Below are 26,286 nucleotides of genomic sequence, written 5' to 3'. Positions count from 1 at the left end.
ATCCACTCATATGTGTTTTCTCCTTGAGTGCTTGTCTCCTTCTTATGAGTCTTGTTGTATGCATGCTCCTTTGAGAGTGAGAGGCTTGAGGGTGCTTGTGTGCATCAAGACTTGGTCAAGGATCCTCATGTGATATAATACATTCTTGGGTGTGGTTTAGAGTAGAAGAGTGTCTTGTGTGATCACTTGAGTGGCATTCCTTTCTTCTTGTCTTAGATCCAAGCAATCAACAAGTAAGTCTTGGGACCTCTAGATACTTTTGTGAATCCTTCACACTCATCTTCCAAGCAATCAATGAGCAACTTTTGGGACCTCTAGACATTTTTTCCAATCGAATATCTTGCTAAATGTCACGCTTATCTTCTCCTAAGAAAATGCAAAATTTGTTGATCTTGATCTCGGACACTCTTTCCAAGCAATCAATGAGCAGGATTTGGGAACTCTAGACACCCCATGAATGGCTTCACCCAATAGGCAAAAAGCATTGCCTATGGCCTTTCAGCCATAATCATGAGCGAAAGGAGAAGAAGACTGTTGTTGCATTGCTTCCTGTTTTGTAGGAGGTGTTACGTTGCTCCTTCTAGCATTGACCGTTGAGTGTTGTCACTCAAGCGTGGAGTGTTAGAGGTGATCATTGGAGTGTCGTGCGATCATTGGATTGTGGAGCATTATCAAACTCATGCATCAAGGTTCTTTCCTTACAGATTATTTTTGTTTTTGGAGCTTACACTTAGTCCTCCTCGCTGTGGTTGCAGTAGCAAGGTGCTTAGAGAGAGAGAGAGAGAGACAGACAGACAGAGACAGAGACAGAGACAGAGAGAGAGTATTGATGAGAGGCCGCAGCTTCTCTGCCACCCCTAACCAGCTGACATATGGGCTCCCATTTAGCAGAAAGCCAAACAGATATTTTTTTTGGGCAAAAAATGAGTAGCATGAACTAGACTTCTATTTGTGAAAGAAAAACAATGCTGCAACTCCAAAAGGCTTCTTGACCCTCCTCTCAAAAGTACATGACTTCTAATGTGAAAGAGGTCGCGCTTGAAGATCTTGAAGCGCGAGAGCTCAAACTCATGAAACATAATATATTGGCAAAGTAGGTGACGTCAACGCGATAGGAGCCACCCCTAACCCATCAACATATGGGCTTGCAAATATTGTGATCGAAGGTCACAAGAGATGTAATGGTTGCTGGCACGAAGATGCGATGGTGTTGGCGGATGGTGTTGAACTTGTTGATCAACATGCAATGATCCCATTTGACTAGATTGGAGAAAAAAGCCATGAGCGAATTTATCGTATGGCTTAACCTTGGTTATGTGAAAAAGAAGAAGGCTGATGCTCACAAAGACTACATTCAGTAGCACGAACAATGGTCTTTCTAGGCGAAGAGTGAGTGAGTGAGAGAGAGAGAGAGAGAGAGAGAGAGAGAGAGAGAGAGAGAGAAAGAGAGAGGTAGTTCACTTAATCCTTTTTTGTGGGCTTTTGTATTGACCCTATATATTTATATATCCCCCTCATACTATGACCATACATACATGCACTCATAGAGAGAGAAAGAAGGATATATATACTACCTTATTTTCAAAGAATCCCTATATCATATGGATAGTCTAACTACATACACACACTTACAAATGCACACCTGACTTAACCCTTCTTTTTTGTATTTTTTCATTGTGGGTACTCCTGTGTGATCGCGGTTAGCTCAATAGCCGTCTGCACCACACCATTATCTCTCTTGTGCATCCTTCATTACTTCAGGTTGGTAATGTTTATTTGTTTATAAGGTAAAGGTAATATAGCGTGCACACACCCACACACACATGACTCTTTTGCCTTATGTGTAGCTATACACATACATGCATATCTATGCTTTACACACACATGTATACTACAAATGTTTTCCATTAAGTTAGATCCAAGAAGGGCTCCCAATTGGATGGCCCGATGCAACCAAGTGCACGTGCACACACACACACTTTTGCCTAATGTGTAGCTACACACATACATGCATATATATGCTTTACACAGACGTCCATACTACACATGTTTATGCTTATATTTCATGATTATGTTCCATCAAGTTAGATGCCATGCATATATGTTTACATGTTTATATATCATATTCACATACATGCACCTATATGGCTACACACATTCATATAAGTGCTTGGTTAGTACAATAAAAAAATGGCCCAATTACATGCGATCTCTATATATCTCATTCACATATATAAGCGATTAGTTAGTACAATAACAAAATGACAAAATACTTGAGCTCTATATTTATCTACTTATCTATTATAATATGACTATACATACACACAATCATATAGATAGAGAAAGGAGGATATATATATATATATATATATATATATATACAGATGCATGCATGGAACCGTTTCAAATGCAAATATGTTTTTACACATTTTATTTTGGGCATAGTTACGAATATGGCTCAGTTGTTGTTCCAAACATTGCGGACGTGATTCCTGATATTGTGATGTCGACCATTCATGAGCGACAATGTCTTCGAACGGTGAAACGACTTGCAAGAGGAGGATCTTCCACCTATGCAACCAAACAGATATCTAAGTGCATGTCATCTTCTAGACAAAACAATATCGCTATTACATAGAGTCTAAACAACAACGCGACCATGTCTTTGGTCTGGTGAACATAGAGGGGAGGTCCCCAAGCATGATATGTGTCACTGTCATAGCTATCGACCATGCTTTTGGTCGGGTGAACATAGAGGGGAGGTCCCCAAGTATGATATGTGCATTGACATGCTGAGAGGGGTCTGTCATAGCTCCACTTTGGCTATGCCATCTCCTTGGGGCTTGCTGCCTCATGCTCTGATCACACTTTGGGTGGGGTCTGGCTGAGCACCTTGATCTCGTCTATGTGCCCTGTCTTTGTGTCGTAGGGCCTCTTGAATGAAAGTCGCCAAACCTCTGTGATTTGGGTGAGAAAAGAGGCTATAGAGGGGTCTAAATCCATCCCTGAAGAGACAGTGGTGATGATACGTTGAAATCTATGAAGTGAATGCACCACCTCTAACCTCTAAGAAGAGCTCTTTGACTTTTGCCTCTATAGGAGTCCTTTATTTGAGTTGAGTCATTTCAATTGAGTGGGTGTGGCCTCTTCTAATGTCCATCCTTTTAACTTATTTGTTTGCTTGAGGATGGTAGGAAAACGTTGTTAGTGTACTCATTTAGGAAGAAAAATTAGAGAATAAAAAAATCGTATTTAAAATTGCACTAGTTGATCATGTGGCTATTGTGTCTGATGTACACTCACTCACATTTGTGCCGATTGGTTGTCAAGCAAGAATCGTCCCCTTAAAGCTCTAGAGTACTTTGTTTTGGGGACTGAGTTGCTAGGTAGGAGACCTTGATGGAGGGCCAATCAAGAGTCGAGCCAAGAACTCTCATGCCCAACCTTTGTTTGAGTGGGCTCAAAGCTAGCTTTGTAAAGCACCATCTTAGCAAGAATGGAGTGCCTTAAAAAACTCGAGGACTTAATCCCTTTGTGGTTGAGGGGTTTCTTCTTTGCCTTATGGTCCCAATTGTGCAAGTTTTGGAGAAGTGTGATTCTAGAGTGAGATGCTAGATGTTGAAGAGATGATGCGTGTTTTAGAGAACATCGCTAGAGGGACAAGGTTGTGGTGTGGCTTGGGCGGGTGTGTTTTAAAAAAAAAGTGTGTGAAAAAAAAGTTTTGTGGTTTCCAAGATGCCACACCTCATTTCATTTCCTTGCAAAAAAAGAAAAAAACTAGTTCATTCCTTTCTAGAAAGACTTCCTTCCTTCCTTCCCGCCAACAACCCATTCCCATCTGCTCGAGCACTCTTCTCTGCTCTTCTCCATCGCCATCGCCATGGACACCTGCTCCCTCTCCTCCGACTTAACAGAGTATGAGAAGCAAAGGCTCGAGAATGTGAAAAGGAATCAGGCCATGCTCGCCGCTTTGGGAGTCCAGCATGCTGCGGTGGATCTCCAGCGCTCCCATCCCACGTATCTCCGTCACCCGCCTCTGCCTTGCTACTTGTTGCTTGCAAGCTTTGTTGTTGTTGTGCGTGTGGCGGTCAAGATTCTCTTTCGTGACATTGCAGGGCTGACTGTCATGCAGGACGCGCAATCTTACTAAGGGGTACAAGCGAAGGGTGGAGAAGCGTCACAGAGCTGAACAACCTGTGGTCATCCGGCGGTCATTGCGCGCCAAGGGCCTTTCTCCTGAAGGAGGCGAAATACAGAGTCTTTTGGGGTCGGACTCATCAAGCTGCGAGAAGCAGGGAGTGCGGTGGCCTGGGGGAAGCAAGAAGGGATTGGATTTGAGCACTGGGCAACTACGAATGGATGCTGCGTCCTCCAAAGAGCCCCTGTCCTTGGCATCAGTGTACCTTGCAGCAGGGAGTCAAGCGTCTTCGGTCGATTCCTTTCTCGAACAACTACAAAGCTCAGCTGATGAGACACCACTGGCAGACTTGAGAGGCGGCAAGAGCAGCGACAAGAAGCAATGCAGGGATGCTGGGGTGCATCCCTCGAGTCTCACCTTGCGGAATGAAGATATCGCTAGAGTGGTTCCAGAGAGGATCCTCGTTGTTGAGTTCTTACCATTGCTTGACAGGTTGGTGTTGTTGGCGGGGGACAAAGGTGGTCGTCTCGGTTTCTGGGATGTCGATTGCGATGAGTCGGAAGGGGACGGTGTTCACATCTATCATCCTCATTCTGCCCCGATTGCCGGAATATCTATCGCCCCATTTAGTGCCACTAAGGTTTGCGTCGCTTGTTCGGTTGTTAGGCGTGCTTGTGTCGGTATCGACTTTCGTACATTCCCCTCTTTTATCCAGTATGTGCTTCGTCGATGACTTCTTGCGATTCTGGATCATGTTGAAACAACAGGCTTGCACCTGCAGTTATGACGGCACCGTCAGGCAGTTGGAGCTAGAGAGTTCTATGTTCGACGTTGTGTACTCTTCGGACGACCTACTGTCTGCAATAAGCTTCATGCCGGCTAATGCCCATTGCGCCTTCGTCGGAGAGGCTGAGGGATGCTTGAGGATGGTAGATACGAGACTTGGGAAACGCAATTCGAGCTACAAGCTCCATGAGAGGAGGATAAATACCGTGGATTTCAACTCGAATGCAGCTTGGCTGATGGTTACGAGCTCCTCAGATGCTACGGCGTGCTTGTGGGATATAAGGAAATTGAAGAATGCAAGCAGCAGCATATTGAAGGTGCAACACAAAAGATCGGTGCACTCTGCATACTTCTCTCCATCAGGGGATAGCCTTGCGACCTGCAGGTTTGCACCCAATCTGTTCTCTCCCTGTGAATTTGTAAAGCTTGTAGGACTGTATGGCCAGTAGGAAAATCATTTTGTCATGTGCACAAGGCAGAAGTGGCGAGCTCAAGGCCACTAAAACATGGATTGCATGTTGCAGCTTTGATAACCGCATCGGATTGGTGAGGGGCTTCCAACAAGATGGGAAAGGAGTCTCCACCATGATCGATCATCCTACCATGACCAGCAGATGGATCTCAACCTTTAGGTACATTCTCATTGCTGAATTCTTGCAAAGGCAGGGGCAACTGTTTGATGCGCAATGTTGATTTTATGCCTTTTGGAAAGAAGCATATCAAGATGGAGCGAGTGGGAGTTCCCAGTGATTTGTAGTTCTCATTGTTAAGTTCCTGCAAAAGCGGACAGCTATTTGAAATTCAGGCTGGCAATGCCGTTGTTATTTCCTTTTGAAAAAAGCATCTCATGGTGGAAAGTGGGGATTTGTGGGATTGTTAATTCTCATTGAAGAGAAGCAACTGACGCAGCTGTGGGGATTTGTGTGATTGTTAATTCCATTGAAGAGAACCTACTGACCAAGGTGTTTACGTGCAGAGTAATTTGGGGTTGGGATGATGAACATGTGTATGTGGGCAATACGAGGAGGAGCATCGATGTGATGTCCACAACCTCGAAGCTGACAAGCTGTTATCTGAGCAGCCCTTTGATGACCGCTATCCCTTGTCGATTAGCGGCTCATCCCCATCGTCCTGGTGTAATTGCAGGCAGTACAGCAGGTGGGCAGCTCTATCTGTGGCGCCAATGACTCTATGTATACACATTTCTCAATTTGTGTCCAGCTTCATATAAATACAGGCTTTTGTCTCCTTGTCTTGATCTTTTTTAGAAATAAATACAATTTACCGTCTTTTATCAACCAAGAGAGTCCAAGAGATCTTGGTTGGTTATAATGCCGAATTGGTAGTCCAAGAGCAGCAATACAAAGAATACCATCATATAACAAGGGTGTACAAGACGTTGGAATCACTAGCCTTTGTTGATGAACCACAAAAGGCAAGCAAAATCAGATGTGGCATTTACCACTCAAAAGGCAACCTGTGGCATCCTCCTTAGCTCAGCTACACGTCTTGTGTTTCAAGAGAGTCGAATTCCTTTCTCATGATCTTGAGAAGCAAAGATAAAATCCTTGTTAAATAGAGAGCGCAAAGTTTGAGCTCCAAGTACCTCACACAAGGACTACAAGTAAGCAACTTTGGAGGTCGCTTGTTATGCATTAGACTTGCAATATCAATGGCATCTGGAATTCTTTCAAAGTTTCCTTGCCATAGGGTGAACCCATAAGAGGTGCTGGATCATCTTCTACAAGACGTTGAAGCTTGAACAACTATTCTTAGTAGGCAAGGAAGAGCTTATAAACAGTTGAGCAAGTTAAACACCAAATCTTTCGAGACTTGGAACTTCCAAACCAACATCTAAGCCACACCATACTGAGTTCCGAAGCTAGAAGTTAATGAAACATTGTAAATCCAAGTTGAGTTTAATTTGCTTGCTTTTCTTATTGTGGTTAACTCTATGTTCCAGCTTCCACATTAATTGAGGTAAAGAAAATGCAATGGTTCTCTATCTCTATTAGTGTATTCTATTCTCCCTTATTGTAGCAAGAAGCTTGAAGTGCAAATTGATTTTTTAAAACATCTGTCTCTAAAAATTGTTTTTAACAAAGAAAGGCATCTTTATAATTTTTAGGGAACTATTGGTTGGTAACAATATGTTTGGTTGAGAATCACTTTTTGCAAGACAACTCATGCATGCATCTGCATGAGAGAGAGAGATAGAGAGCATGTATGAAACATGGTTTGGCTATTTTGATGTCTCTCTATGTCCATGTGATTCATGAATAGTACCTTTAGCTGATCATTTGAATCAGTTCAATATGAATATAAGCCAACTAAGGTCTGTAGAAGTAAACTTTGATGATGAGGTTCAGGCTCGTCTAATTTTGTACTCATTGCTAGAAAGTTGGGATAGCTTGGTCATGCTTATGCTTAACTTTGTTTTGGGATCAAACACTTTAAAGTTTGATGATGGTGGTGGTGTTCTCCTTAGCAAGGAAATGTGACCCAAAAGAACATGTGAAACATGAGGTAATGCTTTCACTCTTGAGAACAAGGGAAGAGAAAGGGAGAGAGGAAAGAGTCCACGACATCACAACTAGTAAAGAAGAAGCAAATCCAAATCCAAAGGGAACTTGGATTACAGGCATTGTGGGAAGAAAGGACACCTAAAGAAACACTATTGGTTATGAAAGAAAAGGGAAGGAGATGGACAACAAGAGAATACGGAAGAAGCAAATGTGGTAGGTAATGTGTTGCAAGATGCCTTAATTATTTCATTGGATATTAACACTGATGCATGGGTAGTGGACTGGGAATGGGACTCATGGGCTTCATTTCATGCTACACCTCATAAGAAATATTTTCTAGACTTTGTTCAAGGTGATTTTAGAGAAGTTCATTTAGGTGATGATGAAGCATTGAAGGTTGTTGGAGAGGATAAAATTGTAGAATGGAAACCAATGGTCACTAAAGGACGTAAGGCATGCTCATGATGTAAGAAGAAACTTAATTTTAGCAGGACAATTGGATGATGAAGGCTACACATCCACATTTACAGGAAATTTATGGAAGGTCACTCTAGGGTCAATGGTAATAGCAAAAAAACCAGGGTAGGTTCATTGTATTTATGTACCAGTAATACTTACTCCTCTATTGCTTTCACTTCTACAAGAGCAGATACAACTCTGTGGCATCATAGGCTAGGACACATGAGTGACAAGGGGAGGCAGTCAAGAAAGCTGTTGCCAGGTTTGAAGCAGGTTGATTTGAAGTTTTTTGAAAATTGTGTTTATGGAAAACAAAAGAGATTTAGATTTCTTAGAGTGAGAAACAAAAGACGAGAGAAAAGTTAGAGCTTGTGCATACGATGCAACTAGAAAAACTTGGGTTTATTACATTTAAAGAAAATTTGACGTCTTTGAAACTTTTAAGAAATGGAAAGCTTTGGCTGAGAATAAGCTAGGAAAGAATTTGAAGGGTCTCAGATCAGATAATGTTGGTGAATATTGTAGCAAAGAGTTTAATAGTACTGTGCATATAATGGAATTCGTAGAGAGAAGACAACTCTAAGAACACCACAAGAAAAACCTGTGCAGAGAGGATGAACAGAACAACCATGGAGCTTGCAAGGAACATGAGACTACATGTAGGGTTGCCCTTACAGCTTTGGGCTGATAAATACAACTGTTTACTTGATAAATAGATCACCTTCATGTTCCTTAGATTGTGGCATTCCAGAAGAGGCATGGACAGGTAAAAAGGTTAACTTTTTTTTCTAGAGTTTTTTGTTGTGAAGAATTTGTCCATGCTGATAAGGAATTGAGAATAAAGCCTGAGGAAAAATCCAAGAAGTGCATCTTTATTGGATATGGAAGTAGTGAGTTTCGTTATCGTCTGTGGGATTATGAAAGTAACAAAACCATTAGGAGTAGAGATGTCGTTTTCAATGAGACTGTTATGTATAAAGATCACTCGCAGAAAAGGAACAAAGAAAATGGAGACACGGAATACACAACTCTTTATGAAATCACAAGAGATGAAATTCCAAAGGTTGTAGAAAATGAGAATTTGTAGAGAGCGGCAGTAGCAAGAATCTCAAATTCCTCGAGGTGCACTTAGAAGGTCTATGAGGGTAAGTGACCCGTGCGTGCTACGATTTTTTGATCCGTGGATGGCTGCGCCTCGTTCTTCCCCCCTTGACTCACAAGTTTATTTAGATTTTTCACGTTATTTTTTATTAACACAAGTTTTGTTACATTTTCCATGTTATTTTTCATTAAAACAACCCCCCGCCCCCCCCCCCCCCCCTTTTTTCCTTAAAATCCCTTTTCTCCCCTATTAGTCCTTCTTCTTAAATTCCAATTCTAACCCTTCCCTTTTAATTCCCACTGCAATTACTTAGCATTGTTTTTATTCTTTGTATTTCTTCACTCCCCATAATCATTTTTTCCATTAGTTCCTTTTTTATTACACAAAAAAATCTTTCTTTAAATTTACAAAATTTACTTCTAAACCTTATCACGGTTTTTTTCTCTCCCTTCCCTTGCTCAATATTGAAAAACTTTTTTAGCCTAATCTCTTCCAAATGGTCTCTCCAAAAACTTATTTTCTCTATATTCATAACTGTCAATTTGTCCATTTAACTTAATTTCTCTTTCACTCTGCTTACGTCTATTTTTTTCATTGTACCCCCACTTTATCACCTCCTTAATGTAATTTTTCACACCCTTGGTGATCACACCATTACTCCATACAATTTTTTTTGCATTTATATTTTTTTCAACTAGCTTTGTAAGTCAATGGTTAAGTGTTTATTTTTATTGTGACTCTGATAACAAGGGAGGGGTGTTTATGACACGTGTCTTCCCAACTTAGGTTTAACTGGTTCTCACCATGTTTTTCTTGTTGGATGGTGGTAGGTATGCAGACTCCCCTCTTCAATAAAAGTGGTGCTTGCCATGACTTATCAAAGCGCAACCTTTTGAACAATTGTGCATTCTACAAATTTTTAAATCTTTGACAAAACATTAGCGTTCAATATTTTTCATTATGGACAATTGCTCTCTCTTTTGAGCTATATTGTTTTCATTTTACTATGGAAAGGGGTCATGTCAAGTCTAAAACACACACATAATGTTTCCCCTGGAACTTTGGATGATTGCACATAGTACATTTAAGTCATTAAGGCCTTCTTGCCTCTTGACTCACTGAGCAATTCTCTCTTCCCCATTACCTTTTTTATCTTGCTCTTCTAGCCCAAACAAGTCCCATAGTAGCCCCAATAAAAACTTATATCCCAAATAATTCCTATGTCAACCCACCTCCCTTTCCCACCCCGGTATTGCTTAAACTTTCTACTTGCCACAGACCTCTTCTTAAACAATCACCTTCGCTTGTTGAATTTCAAACTCTCGATACTCCAATACATCCCTTCCACTCCTTTAAAAAACACTCCTACTCCTTTTTTGGTACACTAGGTGATGACCTACTATCTCACCTAGTGTGTTGTTGTATCCTACTGGGGTTGGGTACACACACACACACTTACTTTCCCTTTCCCACTTTACATTCAATTTACTTTTACCCCTTTCCCCCTATTTATTTCCATGTTTAATCCCCCCGCCCAACCCCTTCCTTTTCCCTTCCTTTCCCCGCCACCCCCTCTCTAAATTTTTTTCCTAGTTTTCTCCTTTTTTCCCCTAATTTTGCTTAAATTTCCCTTAATTTTTTCCTATATATTTTTCTAAATTTCCTAACCACTTTAACTTTATTTCTTCCTATATATTTATTAATTTTTATAACCCCCTTCTCTCCCTAACCGACTCTCACTCTAACCTTACCCTAACTACACTTAACTAATCTCGCCAACCTAACCCTTTTGAAATTTAATTCCCCCCTTAATTTTTTATTTACCCCCCTCGACCCTAATGCACTCAGCTTTTTTCAAGGTTACCTCTCTGATGCATGACCTTTGATTTCCACAGCCCTCTTAAACCTCTCCCCTTAATTTATTTTTACTTTTATATCTTTTCTTTAATTTTATTTGCTTATCTTTTACTATCCTTCAGTTGTTCTATTTCCTTGCTTTCTTATTTTCTTTTTTCTAACTGTGCCCTCCTTTTAAAAAACCTTTTTCCAAACCCCCTCTTCTCTCCCTAATTTTCCTATCTTTAATCATTTTTTCCTATTTCTCTATTTACTACACACTTCTAACTAAACCTACCTTCCACCCCGACTACCCTTCCCCAACTATCTCTTCCTCGACTCTCCCTTTTCACCTAACTATATAAAAGAGGCTCATTGCTCGCTCATAATCTCTGCCTAGCCTAGCCTAATGACAGCCTAGCCTAGCTAGCTACTACCCAACCTGCTTTCTTTACTATGCTCTGCCTCTACTCATAATCGTCTATACACTGGCGCGCTACCCTATGCATTGGTTGCAGCCTCTTTCACAGCTACATAGGCTCCTCGACTGCGTTGCTCTTACCTATTGATCAAGCTATCCTTTTCGCCTCACACGTGTGCGCACTTCCTCCTTCTAGGCTCTAATAAGCCTTGCTAGTAGCTACAACTTAGTGCTGGTTACTGTGGCATCGACCCCCCATGCGTGCTACAGTTTTTTGATCCGTAGACGGTTGCGCCTCGTTCTTCCCCCCTTAACTCATAGGTTTCGTTATATTTTTCACGTTATTTTTTAGTAACATAGGTTTTGTTACATTTTCCATGTTTTTTTTCATTAAAACAATCCCCCCCCCCCCTTTTCTTTTCCTTAAAATCCCTTTTCTCCCCTATTAGTCCTTCTTCTTAAATTTCAATTCTAACCCTTCCCTTTTAATTCCTACTACAATTATTTAGCATTGTTTTTATTCTTTGTATTTCTTCTCACTCCCCATAATCGTTTTTTCCATTAGTTCCTTTTTTGTTACACAAAAAAATCTTTCTTTAAATCACTTACTCTTCCATTTCCCCCCTTTTTTCTATTAGTTCCATTATTCTAATATCTAAATCTAAAGTTAAATTAAACTTCTAAAGTTTTCCCTTAATTTATCTCTTTCAAGCCCTAAAACCCAAAAACAACCCCCCTTCTCTTCTTCCCCCCCCTTTTTTAATCTTCCTTAACTTCCAAACTCTTTGTTTTTTTAGATAATTTTTTCCTTTCTTAAATCTCCTCGCCCTTCTGTGTATTTTATATAACCTTTTTTACTACTTATTCCCTAATAGCTTCCTCTTTTTCGCCCCCCTTTTTTCCTAAACTATTTACACCCTTTTTCCTAACTACACTAGCTACCTAACCAAACCTCCGAACCACCCTTGCCTCCCTAACTTTCCCTGCCAAATTGACTACACTTCTACCTAACTACACTAACTAAACTAAATAGCCAAACTTCCTCTCTCTCCCCCCCGAAACCCCACCACTCTCTCTCCCTCTCTCTCTCTCTCTATCTCTTTCTCTCTCTCTCTCTAATTCTCTCATTTTATTTTGCTTTTTTCTAATTCGCTAAGACTCTTCTCCCAACAAAAACTTCTTTTAGATTCCTATTGCTTCATTTTCCCTAGTTTACTCACTTTTTCTAATCATTTCTCATTTGTTCTAATTTCTTCTTTGAATTTTTCCAAAAACACCTTGTTCTAAAGTCCTCTCAGCTACTCTGATTTTTTGCCCTCCTCAAACTGCTCGCATCCCCGTCTCTTGATTTATGTGCTGGCTATCGGCCATCGTGCCCCTACCTCCTCTACCAACTACACCCTATGGCTCCCCGACTAAGCCAAATTGACCTTTCAAACCTCCCCCTTCTTCCACTTGCTCTTGCTCATGTAATGTACTTATACCCCTCGGCTGCCTCGACTGTCCCGCTGCTATTGCCTGTATTGAGCCCCCTTCTACCCTTCCTCAGAAGCCCTCTCTTTGGCACCCATGCCCATGCAGACAGATCTTTTGTTGACTTTCGCTTATTCTCATATTGCGACCTCCTTGACTGTGCTTCTCCTCGTACTTCGATTGTGTGTTGCTATCTTGCTGCCGACCCGCCCTTCATCTCTATTTCTTGGCTATCTCCCTTTGGTCCCACTACCCAAGTCTTCACCGTCTCCAATGACTCGACCACCATTATGGACTCACGGGTTTTGTTTTTTATTTTTTGCTTCATTTTTTATTACCCCCTTACTGGTTTCTTATCATTTCTTTGGTTTCTGTCTTGCACATTAATACACCCCCCCTATATTCTTTCTACTTCACTATTCCTTCCTTCAAACCCCACCTTCTAATTTCTCTCTTCTCTCCATTGATATAATTGCTATTATTCCCCTTGATCCATAGTTTTATCTTCCTTCCCCCCTTCTCCACTTATTTAATCTCTTTTTTTTTGTTTCATTTTGCCTCCCCCTTCTCTCTCAATTTTATAATTTTCATCCCCCCCCTTCTATCTCTAAATAATCCCCCGTATTTTTCCCTTTGAGTTTCTCCCCTTATATCTCCCCTTTAAAATTTCCCTTAAAAAAAATTCTCGCATTTATAATCTCCCTCTTTAAAACACTCCACCCTTTATGTCATTATTAAATATCTTTTACACTTCCCCTTCCCGTCCATTTCTAACCCACCATATTTACAGCAAGATGGTTCACCCCACTCTATAATCTATAAAACCTTTTTCCCTCCCCCTTCTCTACCTATTTAAACTCCCTTTATCTCACTTTATGTTTTCTCTTATATTTTCCCTTTAAATTTCTCTACCTATTTAAATTCCCTTTATGTTTTCCCTTCAAAAAATTCCCCTCAAAGTTTCCCTTCATAATTTCCCTCATATAATACTCCACCCTCCATGCTTTTATTACTTTGACTAATTATTTTCTATTACACCCCCCTTCCCCCTCCAGGTTGACACCCCACCACATTCACTTCAAGTCGGCTCACCCTATTCCATTATCTATAAACCCATCTTCTTTCTTTTATTCTACATTGAGCTATTTGAGTTTATGGTTATGCTCCTAATTTATTGTGACCCCGATAACGAGGGGTGTTTATGACACATGTCTTCCCAACTAAAGTTAAGCTAGTTCTCACCATGTTTTCTTGTCTAACTTGGTTTTCCTCTTTTTTGAAAAAACGTTCTTCTAATCCTTTTCTTGGCCTTGCAGAAATATTCATCGGACATCACAATCCAATCCATATCTCTCAACAACCCACTCCAACTCTCACTCCTGCCTCACAAACAATACATTTAAGTCATCATGGCCTTCACCTTTTTGACTCCTTTCATTGCTCTTATGAGCAATATTATTCTTATTCCACTTACCTTCTAAAATTTCACCTTTGTAAGGACTCTTCAAACCCGAACAATTGATAAAATTGCCCAACTTCCTCTCCTTGTTTGATCTTGCTACTGTTAGGACCTCATCTTATTCTATTTGCTTCCACACTTCTAAGTTCTAACCTACCTCACTCAAGCACGTATTTTCCATCCCTTAAATTTTGCACCTCTCAATACTTCTTAACCTCTTCGGGTAGATAGTAGGTCATCACACTACGTGATGACCTACTGTCTCACCTAGTGTGGTCTATCCTACTAGGGCAAAGGTGGGTACACATACACACACACACACACACACACACACTTCCTATTCATTTTTCCTTTACATTTACTTTATCCCCCCCCCCCCCCCCCCGCTTCCCCCCCTTTTTTATCATTAATGTTCCCCTTAAAATTTTCCCTTAACTTCTATCCTTTATTTCCCTTAATTTATTGCCTTTTCTACTCCCCTCGCCTCTGTTTTTTAAAATTTTATTAATTAAAAATTTCCTCTTTTTTCTCCTAATTTTCTTATATCTATTCTCCCTAATTTTTCTTTTTAATAATTCTTTTTTAATTTACACTTACTCTACCATTTCCCCCCTTTTTTCTACTAGTTCTACTGTTCTAATATCTAAATCTAAAGTTAAATTAAACTCCTAAAGTTTTCCCTTAATTTATCTCTTTCAAGCCCTAAAACCCAAAACAACCCCCCTTCTCTTCTCCCCCCACCCCCTTTTTTAATCTTCCTAAACTTCCAAACTCTTTGGTTTTTTAAATAATTTTTTCCTTTCTTAAATCTCCTTGCCCTTCCACGTATTTTATAAAACCTTTTTTACTACTTATTCCCTAATAGCTTCCTCTTTTTCGCCCCCCTTTTTTCCTAAACTATTTACACCTTTTTTCCTAACTACACTAACTACCTAACCAAACCTTCGAACCACCCTTGCCTCCCTAACTTCACCTGCCAAGCTGACTACACTTCTACCGAACTAAACTAAATAACCAAACTTCCTCTCTCCCCCCCCCCCAAACCCCTGCACTCTCTCTCTCTCTCTCTCTCTCTCTCTCTCTCTCTCTCTCTCTCTCTCTCTCTCTCTCTCTCTCTCTCTCTCTCTCTCTCTCATTCTCTCATTTTATTTTTCTTTTTTCTAATTCGCTAAGTCTCTTCTCCCAACAAACACTTCTTTTAGATTCCTATCGCTTCATTTTCCCTAGTTTACTCACTTTTTCTAATCATTTCTCATTTGTTCTAATTTCTTCTTTGAATTTTTCCAAAAACACCTTTTTCTAAAGTCCCCTAGACTGCTCTGATTTTTTGCCCTCCTCAAACTACTCGCATCCTCGTCTCTTGCTTATGTAATGTACTTATACCCCTCGGCTACCCTGGCTGTCCTGCTGCCACTGCCTGTACTGAGCCCCCTTCTACCCTTCCTCAGAAGCCCCCTCTTTGGCATTCGTGCCCATGCAGACAGATCTTCTGTTCACTTGCGCTTCTTCTCATACCGCGACCTCCTTGACTGTGCTTCTCCCCGTACTTCGATTGTGTCTTGCTGTCTTGCTGTTGGCCCGCCCTTCATCTCTATTTCTTGGCTGTCTCCCTTTGGTCCCACTACCAAACTCTTCATTGTCTCCAATGATTGGGCCACCATCATGGACTCATAGGTTTTGTTTTTTATTTCTTGCTTCATTTTTTACTACCCCCCTTACTTGTTTCTTATCAATTCTTTGGTTTTTGTCTTGCACATTAATGGACCCCCCCATATTCTTTCTACTTCACTATTCCTTCCTTCAAACCCCACCTTCTAATTTCTCGCTTCTCTCCATTGATATATTTGCTATTATTCCCCTTGATCCATAGTTTTATCTTCCTTCCCCCCTTCTCCACTTATTTAATCTCTTTTTTCTGGTTTCATTTTTCCTCTCCCTTCTCTCTCAATTTTATAATTTTCATCCCCCCCCCTTCTATTTCTAGTTGATCCCCCTTATTTTTCCCTTTAGGTTTCTCCCCTTATATATCCCCTTTAAAATTTCCCTTAAAAAAAATTCTCGCATTTATAATCTCCCTCTTTTAAACACTCTACACTTTGTCATTATTAAATATATTTTACACTTCCCCTTCCCCTCTATTTTTAACCCACCATATTTATTGCAAGATGGTTCACCCCTCTATAACACCTTTTTCCCTCCCCCTTCTCTACTTATTTAAATTCCCTTTATTTCCCTTTATGTTTTCCCTTATATTTTCCCTTTAAATCTCTCTACCTATAGAAATTCCCTTTATGTTTTCCCTTTAAAAAATTCCCCTCAAAGTTTCCCTTCATAATTTCCCTCATATAATACTCCACCCTCCATGGTTTTATTACTTTGACTAATTATTTTCTATTAGACCCCCCTTCCCCCTCCAGGTTTACACCCCACCACATTCACTTCAAGTCCGCTCACCCTATTCCATTATCTATAAACCCATCTCTTTCTTTTATTCTAAATTGAGCTATTTGAGTTTATGGTTATGCTTCTAATTTATTGTGACCGTGATAACAACGGAGGGGTGTTTATGACACTTGTCTTCCCACCAACCAAAGTCTAGTACACACACACGCTTTTCCCTACAACTTTGGTTGGTTGCACATAGGACCTTTAAGTCATTAAGGCTTTTTCTTGGCTTTTTGGCTCCCTGATCTAACTTGGTTTTCCTCTTTTAAAAAAAATCATTCTTCTAATCCTTTTCTGGGCCTTACAGAAATATTCACGGGATGTCACAATCCAATCCATATCTCTCAACAACCCACTCCAACTCTCACTCCTGCCTCCCAAACAATACATTTAAGTCATCATGGCCTTCACCTTTTTGACTCCTTTCATTGCTCTTATGAGCAATATTATTCTTATTCCACTTACCTTCTAAAATTTCACATTTTTAAGAACTCTTCAAACCCAAACAATTGATATAATTGCCCAACTTCCTCCTTGCTTGATCTTGCTACTGCTAGGACCTCAACGATTTCTATTTGCTTCCACACTTCTAAGTTCTAACCTACCTCACTCAAGCACATATATTCCATCCCTTAAATTTTGCACCTCTCAATACTTCTTAACCTGTTCGGGGAGACAGTAGGTCATCACACTAGGTGATGACCTACTGTCTCACCTAGTGTGGTGTATCCTACTCGGGCAAAGGTGGGTCCACACACACACACACACACACACACACACACACTTCCTATTCATTTTTCCTTTACATTTACTTTATCCCCCCCCCCCTTCCCCCCCTTTTTTATCATAAATGTTCCCCTTAAAATTTTCCTTTTACTTCTATCCTTTATTTCCCTTAATTTCTTGCCTTTTCTACTCCCCTCGTGCCCCTTTTTTAAAAATTTATTGATTAAAAATTTCCCCTTTTTTCTCCTAATTTTCTTAGATCCATTCTCCTTAATTTTTCTTTTTATTAATTCTTTTTTAATTTACAATGTCTCTCCCATTTCCTCCCTTTTTTCTACCCTAAATTCCCCTGCCAAACTGACTACACTTCTACCCAACTACACTAACTAAACTAAATAACCAAAGTTCCTCTCTCCCCCCCCCAAACCCTTGCACTCTCTCTCTCTCTCTCTCTCTCTCTCTCTCTCTCTCTCTCTTTTTCTAATTCTCTCATTTTATTTTTCTTTTTTCTAATTTGCTAAGTCTTTTCTCCCAACAAAAACTTCTTTTAGATTCTTATCGCTTCATTTTCCCTAGTTTACTCACTTTTTCTAATCATTTCTCATTTGTTCTAATTTCTTCTTTGAATTTTTCCAAAAACACCTTTTTCTAAAGTCCCCTTGACTGCTCTAATTTTTCGCCCTCCTCTATTGGCATCCCTGTCTCTTGATTTATGTTTGGCTATCGACCACCGTGCCCCTACCCCCTCTACCGACTACACTCCATGGCTCCCCGACTAAGCCAAACTTACCTTTGGAACCTGCCCCTTCTCCCACCTGCTCTTGCTCATGTAATGTACTTATACCCCTCAGTTGCCTCGGCTGTCCTGCTGCCAGCAGTGCCTGCCGTACTGAGCCCCCTTCTACCCTTCCTCATAAGCCCTGTCTTTGGCGCCTGTGCCTATGCAGACATATCTTCTGTTGACTTGCGCTTCTTCTCATACCGTGACCTCCTTGATTGTGCTTCTCCCCGTACTTCAATTGTGTGTTGCTGTCTTGCTCCTGGTCTGCCCTTCATCTTTATTTCTTGGCTGTCTCCCTTTGGTCTCGCTACCCAACTCTTCATCGTCTCTAATGACTGGGCCACCATCATGGACTTACAGGTTTTGTTTTTTATTTCTTACTTCATTTTTTATTACCCCCCTTACTTGTTTCTTATCATTTCTTTGGTTTTTGTCTTGCACATCAATACACACCCCCCTATATTCTTTCTACTTCACTATTCCTTCCTTCAAACCCCACCTTCTAATTTCTCTCTTCTCTCCATTGATATAATTGCTATTATTCCCCTTGATCCATAGTTTTATCTTCCTTCCCCCCTTCTCCACTTATTTAATCTCTTTTTTCTGGTTTCATTTTCCCTCCCCCTTCTCTCTCAATTTTATAATTTTCATCCCCCCCCTTCTATTTCTAGTTAATCCCCCTTATTTTTCCCTTTAGTTTTCTCCCCTTTAAACTTTCCCTTTAAAAAACTTCTCGCATTTATAATCTCCCTCTTTGAAACACTCCACCCTTTATGTCATTATTGTTAAATATTGTTTACACTTCCCCTTCCCCTCCATTTTTAACCCACCATATTTACTGCAAGATGGTTCACCCCACTCCATAATCCATAAAGCCTTTTTCCCTCCCCCTTCTCTACCTATTTAAATTCCCTTTATTTCCCTTTATGTTTTCCCTTTTATTTTCCCTTTAAATTTCTCTACCTATTTAAATTCCCTTTATTTCCCTTTATGTTTTCCCTTATATTTTCCCTTTAAAAAATTCCCCTCAAAGTTTCCCCTTATAATTTCCCTCATATAATACTCCACCCTCCATGGTTTTATTACTTTCACTAATTATTTTCTATTACACCCCCCTTCCCCCTCCAGGTTTACACCCCACCACATTCACTTCGGCTCACCCTATTCCATTATCTATAAGCCCATCTTCTTTCTTTTATTCTACATTGAGCTATTTGAGTTTATCATTATGCTTCTAACTTATTGTGACCCCAATAACAAGGGAGGGGTGTTTATGACACCTGTCTTCCCAACCAAAGTTAAGCTAGTTCTCACCATGTTTTCTTATTGGATGGTGGTAGGTAGGCAGACTTCCCTCTTCAATAAAAGTGATGCTACCGATGACTTGCCAAGGCTCTATTGCTCACATTTCCTTTTTTAGAAAATTGTTCATCCTTTAATAATGCTACTTTTTTTTGGATGTTTATTGTAATGTGTATCTATTAAACATTCTCCAAATTTGTCTACTCTTCACTATGGAAAGGGGTGTTTTAATTGTCTACTACACATACACACTTTTCCTTGCAACTTTGGTCGGTTGCAGATATGACCTTTAAGTCATCAAGGCTATTTTTTGGCTTTTTGACTCCCTGATCTAACTTAGTTTTCCTCTTTCTAAAAAAAACGTTCTTCTAATCCTTTTCTTGGCCTTGCAGAAATATTCACGGGATGTCACAATCCAATCCATATCTCTCAACATCCCACTCCAACTCTCATTCCTGCCTCCCAAACAATACATTTAAGTCACCATGGCCTTCGCCTTTTTGACTCGTTTCATTGTTCTTATGAGCAATATTATTCTTATTCCACTTACCTTCTAAAATTTCACCTTTTTAAGGATTCTTCAAACCCGAACAATTGATAGAATTGCCCAACTTCCTCTGCTTGCTTGATCTTGCTACTGCTAGGACCTTAATGTATTCTATTTGCTTCCACACTTCTAAGTTCTAACCTACCTCACTCAAGCACATATTTTCCATTCCTTAAATTTTGCACCTCTCAATACTTCTTAACCTCTTTAGGTAGACAGTAGGTCATTACACTAGGTGATGATCCATTGTCTCACCTAGTGTGGTGTATCCTATTCGGGCAAAGGTGGGTACACACACACACACACACACTTCCTATTCATTTTTCCTTTACATTTACTTTATCCCCCCCCCCCCCCCTTCCCCGCTTTTTTTATCATTAATGTTCCCCTTAAAATTTTTCCTTAAGTTCTATCCTTTATTTCCCTTAATTTTTTTCCTTTTCGAATCCCCTCACGCCCCTTTTTTGAAAATTTGTTAATTAAAAATTTCCTCTTTTTCCTCCTAATTTTCTTATATCCAGTGTCCCTAATTTTTCTTTTATTAATTCTTTTTTAATTTACATCTCCCATTTTCCCCCTTTTTTCTACTAGTTCCATTGTTCTAATATCTAAATCTAAAGTTAAATTAAGCTCGTGAAGTTTTCCCTTAATTTATCTCGTTCAAGCCCTAAAACCCAAAACAACCCCTCTTCTCTTCTCTGCCCACCCCCTTTTTTAATCTTCCTAAACTTCGAAACTCTTTGGTTTTTTTAATAAGATTTTCCTTTCTTAAATCTCCTCGCCCTTCCACGTATTTTATAAAACCTTTTTTACTACTTATTGCCTAATAGCTTCCTCTTTTTTGCCCCCCTTTTTTCATAAACTATTTACACCTTTTTTCCTAACTACCTAACCAAACCTCCAAACCACCCTTGCCTCCCTAACTTCCCCCACCAAACTGACCACACTTCTACCTAGCTACACTAACTAAACTAAATAACCAAACTTGCTCTCTCCCCCCCCAAACCCTAGCACTCTCTCTCTCTCTCTCTAATTCTCTCATTTTATTTTTCTTTTTTCTAATTCGCTAAGTCTCTTCTCCCAAGAAAAACTTCTTTCAGATTCCTATCGCTTCATTTTCCCTAGTTTACTCACTTTTTCTAATCATTTCTCATTTGTTCTAATTTCTTCTTCGAATTTTTCCAAAAACACCTTCTTCTAAAGTCCCCTCGACTGCTCTGATTTTTTGCCCTCGTCAAACTGCTCACATCCCTGTCTCTTGATTTATGTGTGGCTATCGGCCACCGTGCCCCTACCTCCTCTACTGACTACACTCCATGGCTCCCCAACTAAGCCAAACTGACCTTTAAAACCTGCCCCTTCTCCCACCTATACTCTAGCTCATGTAATGTACTTATACCCATCGATTGCCCCAATTGTCCCACTATCATTGCCTGTACTGAGCCCCCTTATACCCTTCATGTAGAAAGATCTTCTATTGACTCGCACTTCTTCTCATACCGGGACCTCCTTGACTGTGCTTCTCCTTCTACTTCGATTGTGTATTGCTGTCTTGCTGCCGGCTCGCCCTTCATCTCTATTTCTTGGCTGTCTCCCTTTGGTCCTGCTACCCAACTCTTCATCGTCTCCAATGACTTGACCACCATCATGGACTCATAGGTTTTGTTTTTTATTTCTTGCTTCATTTTTTATTACCCCCCTTACTTGTTTCTTAATATCATTTCTTTGGTTTCTGTCTTGCACATTAATACACCCCCCCTATATTCTTTCTACTTCACTATTCCTTCCTTCAAACCTGACCTTCTAATTTCTTGCTTCTCTCCATTGATATATTTGCTATTATTCCCCTTGATCCATAGTTTTATCTTCCTTCCCCCCTTCTCCAATTATTCAATCTCTTTTTTCTGGTTTCATTTTCCCTCCCCCTTCTCTCTCAATTTTATAATTTTCATCCACCACCCTTCTATTTCTAGTTAATCCCCCTTATTTTTCCCTTTAGGTTTCTCCCCTTTAAACTTTCCCTTAAAAAAAATTCTCACATTTATAATTTCCCTCTTTAAAACACTCTATCCTTTATGTCATTATTGTTAAATATTGTGTACACTTCCCCTTCCCCTCCATTTTTAAACCACCATATTTACTGCAAGATGGTTCACCCCACTCCATAATCTACAAAACCTTTTTCCCTCCCCCTTCTCTACCTATTTAAATTCCCTTTATTTCCCTTTATGTTTTCCCTTATATTTTCCCTTTAAATTTATCTACCTATTTAAATTCCCTTTGTTTCCCTTTATGTTTTCCCTTAGAGTTTCCCTTTAAAAAATTCCCCTCCAAGTTTCCCTTCATGATTTCCCTCATATAATACTCCACCCTCCATGGTTTTATGACTTTGACTAATTATTTTCTATTAGACCCCCCTTCCCCCTCTAGGTTTACACCCCACCACGTTCACTTCAAGTCGGCTCACCCTATTCCATTATCTATAAACCCATCTTCTTTCTTTTATTCTACATTGAGCTATTTGAGTTTATGATTATGCTTCTAATTTATTGTGACCCCGATAGCAAGGGAGGGGTGTTTATGACACGTGTCTTCCCAACCAAAGTTAAGCTGGTTCTCACCATGTTTTCTTCTTGGATGGTGGCAGGTAGGCAAACTCCCCTGTTCAATGAAAGTGATGCTACTGACGACTTATCAAAGCTCTATTGCTCACATTTCTTTTTTTAGAAATATGTTCATCCTTTAATGATGCTACTCCTTTTTTTTGGATGTTTATTGCAATGTTTATCTATTAAACATATCTTTCTCCTTCTCCAAATTTGTATACCCTTCATTATGGTAAGGGGTGTTGTAAATGTCCTTATTATTAAATATTTTTTACACTTCCTCTTCCCATCGATTTTTAACCCACCATATTTACTGCAAGATGGTTCACCCCACTCCATAATCTATAAAACCTTTTTCCCTCCCCCTTCTCTACCTATTTAAATTCCCTTTATTTCCCTTTATGTTTTCCCTTATATTTTCCCTTTAAAAAATTCCCCTCAAAGTTTTCCTTCATAATTTCCCTCATATAATACTCCACCCTCCATGGTTTTATTACTTTGACTAATTATTTTCTATTACACCCCCCTTCCCCCTCCAGGTTTACACCCCACCACATTCACTTCAAGTCGGCTCACCCTATTCCATTATCTATAAACCCATCTTCTTTCTTTTATTCTACGTTGAGCTATTTGAGTTTATGGTTATGCACTTCTGATACCATTCTCTAGGTGCTTGCTTAAGACCATAGAGACTCTTCTTTAGCTTGCAAACTAAATGCTCTTTGCCCTTTTCTTCAAAGCCTTCCGGCTGCACCATGTAAATTTCCTCATGCAAATCCCCATGCAAGAAAGCTGTCTTGACATCCATTTGCATAAGCTCCATATCCTCTAATGCCACTAGTCCAAGCATGCATCTAAGTGTGGTCATCTTCACAACCGAAGAGAATATCTCATCAAATTCCACACCCTTCTCTTGCTTGAACCCTTTAGCAACCAAACGGGCCTTGTACCTAGGCACATCATCACCTGTGACCTTCATTTTGTAGACCCATTTACATGGCAATGCTTTCTTTCCATGTGGCAAAGAAACCAAGTCCCAAGTCTTATTCTTCATAAGTGAACTCATCTCTGATTGCATAGCATACTCCCACTTGCGTTGATCCTCATGCATCATAGCCTCTCTGTAGCAAGAAGGCTCCCCACAATCAGTAAGCATCACATAGTCTACCCCTGGAACAAACCTATCAGGTGGTCTAGACACTCTAGATGATCTTCTCAAGGGCATTTCAGCTTGCTGTCCCACCTGCATATCAGCCACATTTGGCTCATCATTTCCACCAATAGATGATCCATCATCTACCCTTGATTGTATACATGTGGGAGTACTTGGTACCATTTCTTGCACATTTGGTGCATGGACAGCTTGCTATCTATCAACATATGCAGGTGGATTCACATCCTGGAAAGTGATTCTCCTCATTTCCACATCCCTCATGGGTGCCTTATGCATCTTCTTCTCATTGAAGACCACATCATGGTTGTGTATGATCTTCTTTGCTTCTGGATCCCAGAGACGATAGCCCATCTCTCCACTTTCACCATAACCTAGAAAGATGCATTTCCTAGACTTAGGATCTAGCTTCTTTCAAAGCTCTTTTGGCATATGTGCATATGCCTCACACCCAAATATGCGCAAATGAGAGTAAGAGGGCTTCTTGCCACTCCATGCCTCTTCAGGAATACCACCATCCAAACTCTTACTAGGTGATCTATTGATCACATGCACTGCAGTCTTCATTGCCTCAGCCCAAAAACCACAAGAAAGACTTGCATTGGAAAGCATGCATTGCAACCTTTCTTGAATGGTACGGTTCATCTTTTCTGCAATGGGATTTTGCTCTGGAGTACGAGGAGATGTGAGCTCCCTCTTAATCCCACGTGTATCACAGAAATGCTGAAAGTCATGAGAGAGATACTCTCCACCATTATCAGTCCGTAGGCATTTAAGCGTTCTACCTGACTGATTCTCAACCAAGGCCAGCCATTTCTGAAATACTTGGAACACATCACTCTTCCGAGCTATAGCATAAGCCCACACTTTCCTAGTTGCATCATCAATGAATGTCACATAGTATTCAGCCCCGCCTAATGACCGTGTAGGCATGGGACCGCATACATCTGAATGCACCAAATCAAGCTTTTCAAACTCTTTGTTTCCCCTTCTTTTATGGGCTGATTTAGTCTGCTTCCCATAGAGACAATGCTCACAAAATTCAAAATCAGAGAAACTCAAATGCGGTACATAACCCAAACGGCATAAGAGTTTCATTCCATTCTGGCTCATGTGCCCCAACCTGCAATGCCACAAAGAAGTGCTTGGCTGCTCGGTTATTGCAACAACATGATCAAATACCCCTGATACATGTAAGGGATACAAAGTCCCACACTTGGCACCCCTAGCTAAAAGCATAGAGCCCTTCTGAATTTTCCAACTTTGAAAGCCAAAAGTGGTGTGAAAACCAGCATCATCTAGCTGACCCACTGAAATAAGACTCTTGGTCAGCTTAGGCACATGTCTCACATGTTTCAAAACAAATGCAGACCCATTTGCAAAAGAAAACTTTATGTCACCTGCTCCCACTATGTCACATGCATAGTCATTTCCAAGATGCACACAACCTGTCTTTCCACTGTCATAAGTGGAGAACCATTCCCTATGGGGAGTAACATGGAATGAAGCACCAGAATCCAAAATCCAATCTTGGGAATATGCATCATCTGAAGTGGTAAGCAACTCTGCAGATAAACTAGACATGAAGAGAACATCATTGTCACTATTACGTGTGACTGCATTGATCTCCTCGATCTTCACTTTTCCTTTGTCCTCCCTTGGACTCTCTTCTTTTTGATTTGCACCCCAATTTGCATTCTTTTTCTTATCCTTTTGCTCTCTTTTCAGCTTGTTGCAATCCTTTTTCATATGGCCCTTCTTGCCACAATGGTAACACTCAATGTTCCGTGCCCTGGATTTGCTACGAGACTTCCCTCTTTCTTGGGACTTCCCCCTGAACTGTGATCTGCCCCTTTGCACATTTAAGGCTGCATCCTGCTTGTTGCCATTTATAGACTTCCGTCTAATCTCCTCGGCCAACAAGCTACCCACAACATCATCAAATTTCAGTACTCCACCAGGTGCAGAGTTACTGACAGCTATACGGAAGGTATCCCATGAGGATGGCAATGAACATAAGAGAAATATTGCCTTAGTCTCCACATCAAAATTCATCTTCTGAGCCTGAAGCTGGCTGAAAATAATATTGAATTCATTCAAGTGAGAAGCAATGGAGACCCCTTCCTTCATCTGCAGCTCAAACAACCTCTTCATGAGGTAAACTTTATTAGAGGCAGTTTCCTTCTCATAAGTGGCACACAGTTTCTTCCACAAATCTTCCGTAGTCTGCTCATTTACTACTGTGAAATAAACTGACTCTGCAAGATGAAGTCTAATAGTAGACTTTGCTAATGCATCCAACTCATTCCAATCATCCTCAGACATATCTGCAGGCTTAGCTTCAATACCTGCCAAGGGTTTAATCTGCTTCTTTTGAATAAGCACATCCCTTATCTGTTCTTTCCACAAAGAAAAGTTTGTCCCATCAAACTTTTTAATGCTGAAAAACTCCTTTTCAGACTTGGAAGAGGATGCCATGATGCAAATGAAGCAAAATCCCAAATGCTAG

The 26,286-nt window shown here is 40.3% G+C and overlaps 1 protein-coding gene across 1 annotated transcript; it reads left to right on the top strand.

Annotated features, from left to right (window-relative positions):
* Positions 1-3,819: 3,819 nt before the first annotated feature.
* DRS1 (DROUGHT SENSITIVE 1) lies at positions 3,820-6,550 on the top strand. The gene is made up of 5 exons (XM_087397169.1): positions 3,820-4,017; positions 4,133-4,778; positions 4,906-5,309; positions 5,449-5,556; positions 5,901-6,550. The coding sequence occupies exons 1-5, from the start codon at positions 3,881-3,883 to the stop codon at positions 6,109-6,111; spliced, it is 1,506 nt and encodes a 501-aa protein (XP_087253295.1). The 5' UTR covers positions 3,820-3,880; the 3' UTR covers positions 6,112-6,550.
* Positions 6,551-26,286: the final 19,736 nt, after the last annotated feature.

This window comes from Dipteris shenzhenensis, chromosome 2 (assembly GCF_047967505.1).
Source record: "Dipteris shenzhenensis isolate YYH24624 ecotype China chromosome 2, Dip_SZ_1.0, whole genome shotgun sequence".
Lineage (NCBI taxonomy): Eukaryota > Viridiplantae > Streptophyta > Polypodiopsida > Gleicheniales > Dipteridaceae > Dipteris > Dipteris shenzhenensis.
This window is presented reverse-complemented; position numbering and strand designations above follow the sequence as displayed.

Bases quoted from the DNA above. Each gene is read 5' to 3' on its own strand.
- DRS1 (XM_087397169.1), top strand. From the start codon at position 3,881: ATGGACACCTGCTCCCTCTCCTCCGACTTAACAGAGTATGAGAAGCAA. The intron at 4,018-4,132 runs GTATCTCCGTCA...ACTGTCATGCAG, and splicing joins CTCCAGCGCTCCCATCCCAC to GACGCGCAATCTTACTAAGG. The intron at 5,310-5,448 runs GTTTGCACCCAA...TGCATGTTGCAG, and splicing joins GATAGCCTTGCGACCTGCAG to CTTTGATAACCGCATCGGAT.